The sequence below is a fragment of the Mustela nigripes genome, chromosome X (assembly GCF_022355385.1).
Source record: "Mustela nigripes isolate SB6536 chromosome X, MUSNIG.SB6536, whole genome shotgun sequence".
NCBI lineage: Eukaryota > Metazoa > Chordata > Mammalia > Carnivora > Mustelidae > Mustela > Mustela nigripes.
Window position 1 is genome coordinate 1,534,807 of NC_081575.1, and position 9,595 is coordinate 1,544,401.

Consider the following 9,595-nt stretch of genomic DNA (forward strand, 5'->3'; position numbering starts at 1 on the left):
CGGTGATGAGGGCTCCAGTTACAAACAACAAAGTAGCAGCAACAGGAACTCAAAGGTCATTCAGCTTCTCTGAACTCGCTCTCCTAGACAGGAAGCCCCTAATTAGTGCCTGGCAGCTTTTGCCAGGCACGAAGGGCACTTACCCACGCAGATGCCCGCTGAGCTGCTCGCCCCCACCCCCCAGTCCTGGAACAAGAGAAGCAAGTGAGGCCCAGAGAACTTCCAGAATACCCCCGAAACTAGCCAGTGGCAAGAATCAACACTGATTTTTTAAAATGTGGTTAGGGGGTCCCGGGTGAGCTCAGTCGGTTGAGCAGCTGACTCTTGATTTCTGCCCAGGTCATGGTCTCAGGGTCCTGACATAGAGCCCCACGTTGGGACTCCATGTGGGGCATGAAGCCTCCTTGAGATTCCCTCCCTCCCTTTTCCTCTGGCCCTCCTCCTCTCCCCAACCCACTGCTCACTCTAAAAAACAATGTGGTTAAATACAGAGCCCATCCAATGTGCCACCTTAGCCATGCGCAAGCACACAGATCCACGGCACGAAGCGCATTCCTACGTCGTGCGGTGCGATCGTCCCCGCCATCCTTCCCCAGAACCTTCCCATCTTCCCGGACTGACGCTCGGCCCCCGCTGGATACTGGTGCCCCCTCGGTGTCCCCCAGCCCCCCGGCGCCCGCCATCCCGCGCCCCATCTCTCTGCGCCCGACTGCTCCGGGCGCCCGCCCCGGGTCGGATCGACTCCCGCGGCACCTGCCCTTTTGCGGCCGGCGTCCCTCGCTCCGAGGAATAGCTCCCGGGCTCACCCCGGTCACGGCCGGTGTCCGAGCTCCTGCCTTCTGAAGACGGAAGAATGTTCCGCTGCCTGGAGAGACCCCGTTTGGCTTCTCCGTTCATCCCTCGATGAGCCCTCGGGCCCTTGGGGCTGCTACTGGGACTCATGCTGCTACGAACGTGGGTGCGCATCTCTCCCCAGCCCCCTGCTTTCACCTCTACTTTAGATCAGGAGAGGCAACCAAGGAGGAAATGAAATTCCCGTTCAGCCCCGTTGCATGGACCGCAGTCAGTCCTCGGCCAGCACCGAGTGCCGGGGGTGACAGGGAGCCATGGGGACTCTGGCGGGCGGTGGTTCTGGCGACTTCTTGGTGACAGATCTGGGGACTTGTGCACAGGCAGATACTCAGAAGGGAGGCATGGACACAGCACCCAGGGAGGGATTACATCACTGGACACCCCAGGAGACCAGTTCTGCAGCCTGTGGGAGAAGGGTCTGGACCCTGCGTGGCGTTTATAGAAAGTTACGATGCACGTGAGACAGTCGCGAATATCGCTAGTGCATACTCTCCCCCCAGGAAAGGGATGAGCAGGTGGGGGAACAGGGTATCCCCAAGCCTGGGTGGGGGTTACCTCTGGGGCAGGAAGGCCGGGGTGGGGCTCCCACTTCATCTGCCAGGTTTCGTGTCTTTCAGAGGAAGAGCCCTGAGCCAGCCGAGGCGGGGACAGTGCACACACCCCGGCAGAGGCCCCAGTGGCAGTCAGGCAGGGCCGAGAGAAAAGAGACAGAAGTAAAACCAGAAGTCAGCGATTCTGAAGAGAAACAGAGGGCAAAGATCAAAGCAAAGGGCAGGAAGTGGAAGAAAAGACTAGAAAAACATGACCATGGTTGGAAGGAGCTGTTCTGCCACCCTGGCCCAGGCCGCAAACAGCAGGCAGGCTCGGGCGGCTCACCAGACCCACGCGGGCCAGGCCCTGGCGTCCGTGAGCCCCATGGCCACCGCAGGCAATGCCTCCTGGCTCGCAGCCATGTGGCCCAGTGGCTGCCAGCTTTCGGGGCAGAAAGGCCGCAGGGGCTCAAGGGGGCAGCTAGCAGGAGCTCAGGGGTTAGAGCACTGGTCTCGTAGCAGGAAGGCTGCTTGTCTTTGCAACGGCCATGGGGATTGTCGAAAGGACCCGGGACCCAAGCCTCCACTTGGAAGGGGAAGGGGGGGGCTCTCCAATCACACCGGAGGACCCGAACCCCCTGGGTTATGCTCTTCCAAGACTGCAGCTTCCGGAGATCTCGGACGTGAGAGGGAAGTGCTTTACCTGCAGGCAGCGCTTCGGCCCTCCCGGGCTGGGACGAAACTTCTCACAGGGAGAAGGTCTCCTCTCCTCGAGTGGACGAGATCACAGAGAGCGCCTGCATGGCTCCGGCCTGTTGACAAGGACAGCTGAACAGTTTTATTGCTAAACGTAAATTTTAACTATTTTTATAATTGCTGTTTTAAACAATTTTTAAAAGTAATCTCTAGGGACGCCTGGGTGGCTCAGTTGGTTAAGCAGCTGCCTTCGGCTCAGGTCATGATCCCAGCGTCCTGGGATCGAGTCCTGCATCGGGCTCCTTGCTCGGCAGGGAGCCTGCTTCCTCCTCTGCCTCTGCCTGCCTCTCTGTCTGCCTGTGCTCGCTCTCGCCCTCTCTCTCTCTGATAAATAAATAAAATCTTAAAAAAAAAAAAGAAAGAAAATAAATTGAGGATTCAGTTTCCCCTCCTCCCTTACACCCCATCAGGGAGTCTTTCTGATTATATTAAAAAAAAGTAATCTCTATGCCCAACACAGGGCTTGAACTCATGACCCTGACTGAGATCAAGAGCTGCACGCTCCATCGACAGAGCCAGACAGGTGCCCCTATGCTTAGCAATTTCATAATGAGAGTTTCAGAGCCAAAAATATCTGAAGCAGCTACAGGAGATGTTAGGATTGGACAATGCGAGACCAGAAACCCAAAAGCAATGTAGAGAAAGACGGACACAGAGACACCCGGGACCGTGCAAACCTTTAGCCACGGCACTGTAAGATATCCACAAAGTCAAGGGACAAACGAGAGACTGAGAAAACGCATTCATCATCTGTATGCCAGATGGCCAGTTACTGTTCATAATAGAAAACAGAATTCCTACAAACTAAGAAGAAAAAAGACAAGTCAAGAATGAGGAAGAACAAACCCCAAACTTCCAGCGAGGGCAGGAGCTCCAGCGGGGCACGTGGGCACAGGAGGCAAACTCACGGTGCGATCACGCGTTGCCCCTATCAGGCTGGCCCAAAGCGAAAAGTGTGCTAACCCCTCTCCGGGGAGAGGTGCGTGCACAGCGTGGAGCCCGGACCGGCCCCGCCAAGGACAGTACATTGCTGCGGCGTGTCCACCGACCCCCACTCCCACGGTCCCACCCCAAGGAGCCTGTGTCACCTCCACTGTCAGCAAAAGCACCCCAACTGTTTTCACTGGGGGGCACATCCCCAGGCTGTGGTTATGGGAGCACAAGGAAGAGAGGCTGAGACACCAGGGAGGGGTCGAGCCACGGCCATGGGCAGGACTTTGGGCAGGGGCTGGGAGGCCGGGTTTCTGATGCAACTGTCAGCCAAGTCGGACTTCTAGAGTTTCCTTTCTGTGAAATGAGGGGGTTGGGGCAGACGGTTTCGGAGACGTCTCCCAGCTTTGGGGACCTCTAAGCCATTTAGGCCAAGAGCAGGCAGAGGGCCCCTGTGGTAACCACTGGCTTCTCAGCCGTGTAGCGGTAAGATGGAGAAACAGAGCAGACAGAGAGGGTGGGGAATGCGGGTGGAGACAGGGAGGGGTGGCACAGCCACCAGCCTTCTTCCTCTGGCGGCTCCGACTGCTGGGCTGTGAGACTCCGGGCCCAGGACCCAGAACCTGGGGCTCACCATGGCTGGAGGAGACGCAGGAAGCCACACTTTGAGAAGATAGGGGGCACGGAGAGAAGGTTCCAGGCCCCTGGCTTTGGTTGGGTTAGCTGATGGAGCAAATACAAAGTCAGGACACCCAGTTAAATCTGAATTTAAGATAAGCAGTGCAACAATTTCTTAGTACAAGCTGTCTCCTGTGGTATTTGGGACAAGATGGGACTAAAACATCGTTGTGGTGCTACATTTTATCTGACGGCCTTGGAGGGGAGACCGGCAGCCCAGAAGGGGTTGGGCTTCAAGAAGTCTCTGCCCTGGCCTGTGTCGCCCTGGCCCCGGCGTGGTAGAGGGCCCCCCCACCCCCACCGCGGTGTGTCTAGTTCTCCATGAAACTGTCCCGAGTCACCCGAATCTCGGCATGCCACCTGTTTCCTCTGCAGACCCAGACTGACACAGAAGTGTCGTGAAAACCAGAAGGGTCTCAGGCTTATTTACTGAAATGGGGTGAAATCAAATGAAGGATGCGTCCGGCAACGAGGCAAACCGCAAATGTGGGCGGCAGTGGGGGGGACCCCTCAGCTACTCGGTGAAGAACGAAGCCCCTCTAAGAGCTTGGTCCCCTCTGCCACCACCCTCCTACCCTCACCCCTACCTGGGCCACCCAAGGAAGCACATCTTCCCCTCCCTCCCGCTGGCTTCCCTAGGGACACCGTGACGGGACAAAGCTGTTTCCCCAAAGAAGTGCCACCCTGCTCTTCACCTGCTGGCGTACCCGGCCTCTGGGCCCCCATCCCCGAGCCAGGCCACACCGTTTGCCCGGGCCTCGTGGGAGGGGTAGAGGTCGGGTTCTCCAGGCGACGGCCTGCTTCAGGCCCGCCACACACTTGGGAGGCGTCCAGGTACCCAGTTTCAAAAGCATCTCAGCAGTCACTGCAATGGTCCCCATGCCAACACGCATGCCCCAGGGAGGGGCCCTGGGGGACACGGAGCAGGCACATGTGGGCAGAGACGGTGTCCTCTTTAACTTTGCCTTCACCTTTGTCTCTGACGAACAGATGTCCTTCCGATGACAGCGGATGAGACGAGCAGGTGGAGGACTCACTGACGAGCGGGAGGCAGGGCTGGCCGAGCCCAGGTGCTGGGTCTGTCCGATGGAAACCTCCACAGGACCCTTCAGTAAGCCTTGCCGCTAAGGACATCTAAGCCACCCCCTGGCTCCCATGGCAACGTTCTGTTGAGAATTCATTTTTATTTTTTTTTAAGATTTACCCATTTGAGAGAGTGAGAGAGCGAGCGCATGCACAAGCAGGGGGAGCAGCAGGCGGAGGGAGGGGGGAAGCAGGCTCCCCACCGAGCAGGGAGCCCCATGTGGGGCTCGATCCCAGGAGCCTGGGATCATGATCCAAGCAGAAGGCAGCCGCTTAACCGACTGAGCCACCCAGGGGCCCTCTGTTGAGAATTCAACTTTTTAAAAGAAATTTATTTATTTATTTTTAATAAACATATAATATATTTTTATCCCCAGGGGTACAGGTCTGTGAATCGCCAGGTTTACACACTTCACAGCACTCACCATAGCACAGACCCTCCCCAATGTCCATAACCCCACCCCCCAGAATTCAACTTTTGATGTTTGTGCTTCCTTCATGTAGACACACTGTGCCTTGTTCCACAAAGGACCTGAAATGATGGGGCTTCTGCTACGTGACCTTGGCTTTCGAATTCCCCATTAGCCTGCCCAGCCTGTGTGCGATGTAACTTGGTCTCCCTGAACCCACTCGACCCTGGGGACACTCACTGGCACGCCCGCCGCCTGGCCTGACATGCGGTGACCATTTCTCTCTCACCGTGACAGTGATGGATTTCCTGGCGCCACTTGCCCCCAACCTTTTATTCTGAAAAAATTTCAAACTACAGAAGAATGACAAGACTAGTATAATGACCCCCTCCATGCCCTGCACTGAGCCATCTGCGAAAGTAAGTCACAGACCGCGTAACATTTCACCTCTAAATCTCGAAGTCCATAACTTCGAGGGAAGGGACAGTCTTCCGTGTGACCCGTCTATCTTATCACACCTAGGAAACTGCAGACCAATGGAGCTACAGGTGGGTGGTCAGCTGGGGGAGGGACGGGTGACTGCAAGCAGCTTTGTTCCACACTTTAGTTTTATTTTTTTTAATTTTTTTTTTCAGCGTAACAGTATTCATTGTTTTTGCACCACCCCCAGGGCTCCATGCAATCCGTGCCCTCTCTAATACCCACCACCCGGTACCCCGACCTCCCACCCCCCGCCCCTTCAAACCCCTCAGATTGATTTTCAGAGTCCATAGTCTCTCATGGTTCACCTCCCCTTCCAATTTCCCCCAACTCCCTTCTCCTCTCCATAACCCCTTGTTTTCCTTAAGTTTTCTTCAATTTATTTAAATCATCTCTGTCCCCCACATGGGGCTTGAAGGCAAGACCCTGGGATCCAGAGTGAAGTGCTCTTCTGACTGAGCCGGCCGCCCATTCCATTTTTTCCTCTTCTTTTTAAAAATTTTTTTTCCGGGCAAACTTTAATGTATCTTCCTCTCAGGACGGCTTTGGCAAGTGTTCAAGTTTGTCAGAAACAAGAAAGCGAAATGGAACTGGAGCACGTCGCAGACCTTGGACCAGAAGTGGCCCGTGAGCCGCTGGAAGAGGCGCCACTGCGCGAGCTGATGGTCGCACAGCTTGAGGACCACAAAGCCGGCGCAGGAGAGCACGCCCAGAGCCAAGTAGGTCCCCGAGGAGGCAGTGCCGTGGCGCCTGTGAGTGCGAAGGGCCTGGGCCGCGGCAGCTGCGATGTGGACGCCCAGCGCGACCTCGAACCCATGGGAGTGTAGCAGGGTGAGGCCGTAACTGCCCAGGGAGAGACCCTCGATGGCAAGGAACAACCAGGGATCCCAACCCCTGTCTAGGGAGAGACACCAGGCGACTGGCCATGCGAAGATGGGTAAGGTGAACCACTGGTCCAGCACGGCGGCGGGGGGCACCTGCGTCGCGATCCGCAGCCACTGAACCGGGCCGTAGACCAGGGCCATGCTAGCGAAGACATCCTTCAGGTAGCGAGCCCTCCGCGCCTCCACGGGGCACCCCGGGGCCCTGGACTTCCTCTGCAGCCAATACAGCCCCAATAGGACGTAGGCCACGTTAATGAGTGAGTTGAAGGGCATGGCCAGGAAGGCGGGGAGGCCGGCCACAGGGGCTTCCGCATAGTGTTCATAGCCCAGCTGGACAAAGACGCCATCGAACACGCCTGTGTAGACGGTGGCTGTGCAGAAGCAGCTGGCCACAGCCACGTGGGAGAGGGCCTGCCTGGACTCGGGCTTCATGTGGAGCCCTGGGGGACCTCGGGGCGGCCTCCACTGTCCGTTCAGAATGAAGATAAACTGCTTTGCTAAAACGTGCCTTGGCCTCCCAGCTGAGCCAGCTTCTTCAGCAGGCCAAGTCCCGGGGATTTCTGACGCAGATGCTGCAACCTTGTCCTAGACCTTGCCCCAGAGCGGCGGACATAGGCCGGAGAAAGGCAGTGGTCCTGCTGACCGGCTGGCGGGAGTGGAAGACTGTTGTGCCTTTTCCCCTGTGGTCACAAAAACAATGGGGTTACAAAGAAAAGCACCCAAAAGAGAGCCTCCAGCTTCCCAACTCTCTGCCTCAGGGTCCACCAACAGTTTTCATTAGAAGAAAACAAATGAAAGCAAAGCGATACCCACAGTGTGTTCACCTTCTTCCTTGAGGCTTCTGGAAGCCCCTAGAATGCTCTCTCTCTTAGGGGTTCCGTGCCTCTCTCCTGGCCCCATGCAGTTCTTCTCTCCTCGGGGCAGTAGGAAAATCCTGCTCCTTGCTCTAGTTCTGTTGGATCCACGACATTTAGAGACTTAGACCTTCCCAAGGCCCGTCATTACAATTCAGAAAGGGTTTCCCCACCTCAGTGGTTTCATCAATGCTGACATTTCCAGTCAGCCCCGAGCCCCTTTAACCAAACATCCAGTTGAACTAGAGACCTTAGCTGTGGCGAGTTCTGGAATCCAAAGCAAGGGACGGGGCAGTACTGGAGGGGGGCGGGGCAGGAGAAGGAGGGGCGCGGCGGGAGAGGAGGGCGGGAGAGGAGGGCAAGCAGCTCCCCTCTGCTCCTCAGGCCTCCCGCGCTCCCCTGAAGTGCCACCCCATCCAGTCACCTTCTTTCCTCGCGCACGATTAAACCGCCATGTCCTGCAGCCACAGAAGCGGGTGACAGGAAGACAGTGTGCACTTATCACGGACTGCCAACGGCTTTGGGACAGCTTTGGGACCAGCTGTGGCGTGAGCTGGCCTAGTAGCTCAGAAAGCTGTCACCGTTGTGCAAAGCAAAGGTTCCACACTCTGAAGGGGACTCAAACACCAAGAGGGTGGCAGGTGGGGACGACAGGGGCTTTCTGTGTTTGAACTCGGGCCCCCCCCCCCGCCACCTACCATTTGTGTGACCTCAGGCCTTAACCGGTCCAGGCCTCGGTTTGCACACGCGGCCGGCGGGACGCGGCCTGTACCCCAGCCGAGGAGCCATCGCCTGGCTTAAGTCAGTTGTTCTACCTGCAGACGGCGGAGCAGCGCTCGCTCCTGAGGCTGTACCCTGCTCATCTCCCCTCCGGCAATTCAGGCCTGGAAAGGGCGCAGCAGGGTCTGACCGTCCGCTCTCCCTTGCCTTGGGGGCCCCGTGAGCACCTGCTCAATTCCAGTCCAGCCCAGTTCAAATGCCCAGCCAGCGCCTGTCCTCTGCCTCCTCGTGCTTCCGCTGGCATGCTACCAGTCACTTCTCACACGGACCCCAGCACCCACCTATCTTCTCTGGGTAAGGGGCCTCTGGGCCTCCCACTGAGCTTTCCGGCTCCCATCCTGCCTTGGGGGTCCTTTGCTAAGGAGGCCCACAAAGCCCAGCCTTCCCACCAGGGACTCGGCATCTCCTCACTGACCATAAGCCCCCTCCCCAGCTCGCAGCACTGTCACACACCTCCCCCGACCCCTTCTCTAGCAAGCTTCCAGGTCCCGGTCTAGGGAGCTGCCCCCGCCCCGGGGTCCCCATTTCCAGGCTGGCCACTGTTGATGTGCTCTGCCCACAACGGCCCCCAACAACATCCTCCTCAAGTTCCCTTGCCTGAATGGTGCCAGTCCCTCCCTAGGCCCAGTCTGGCCTCCGGCTAGAATGAGCTTCTGCAGTCCTCACTGCCCCCTGCCTCGGGTCCACTAACACTTTCTTTCTTTCTTTTTTTTTTTTTTTTTTAAGATTTATTTATTTATTTGACACAGAGAGATCACAAGTAGGCAGAGACGCAGGCAGAGAGAGGGGGGGAAGCAGGCTCCCCACTGAGCAGAGAGACCAATGCGGGGCTCGATCCCAGGACCCTGGGATCATGCCCCGAGTGGAAGGCAGACGCTTAACCCACTGAGCCACACAGGCGCCCTCTGCTAACACTTTCAACTTGGCTTCCCCATTCAGCTCCTGACTTCAACCAAGACACCTTACCTGTACCTGTCTTGGGCCTGGCTCTGTGGCATGAAGCGCCAGGCCTTTGGAACCTCCTCCAGCCGGCAGGGGTGAGAGCCGGGGACAGGAGTCAAAGACTGTCAACTTGATAGAAAAGGAGGTCCAGGAAGGACATGGAAAGTGGCTCCTCTCTCCGGCTGCTGGGCAGAGTCCATCTGCGCCCTTGTGCAAGCTTAAAGTGATACACCATCAAACCACCTTCTCGGGTCCCCCAAGACCAAGCGGGGTACTTTATGGCTGAGCTCCTCCGCATCCCTGAGCTGCCATAATCCTTGCTATGCAACACAGTATTCCCCCAGTACCTGGCACACGAAGGCTAAATCCTTGCTATGCAACACAGTATTCCCCCAGTACCTGGCACACGAAGGCTA

At 57.1% G+C, this 9,595-nt stretch overlaps 1 protein-coding gene across 4 annotated transcripts in view; it reads right to left on the reverse strand.

The window, feature by feature from the left end:
- Positions 1–5,977: 5,977 nt before the first annotated feature.
- Positions 5,978–9,595, reverse strand: part of TMEM187 (transmembrane protein 187) — a 5,104-nt gene continuing 1,486 nt past the window's right edge. The window contains exons 1-3 of one of the 4 annotated variants that reach the window (XM_059385579.1): positions 8,156–8,304; positions 7,417–7,555; positions 5,978–7,283 (exon numbers count right to left, since the gene is read on the reverse strand). In XM_059385579.1, the coding sequence (XP_059241562.1) occupies positions 6,238–7,035 (798 nt within the window). In that variant the 5' untranslated portion in view covers positions 7,036–7,283; positions 7,417–7,555; positions 8,156–8,304 and the 3' untranslated portion in view covers positions 5,978–6,237. Of the gene's footprint in view, positions 7,284–7,416; positions 7,556–8,155; positions 8,305–9,203; positions 9,306–9,595 lie in introns of those variants that run through there. The other 3 variants (XM_059385578.1, XM_059385580.1, XM_059385577.1) reach the window with 3 other exon arrangements.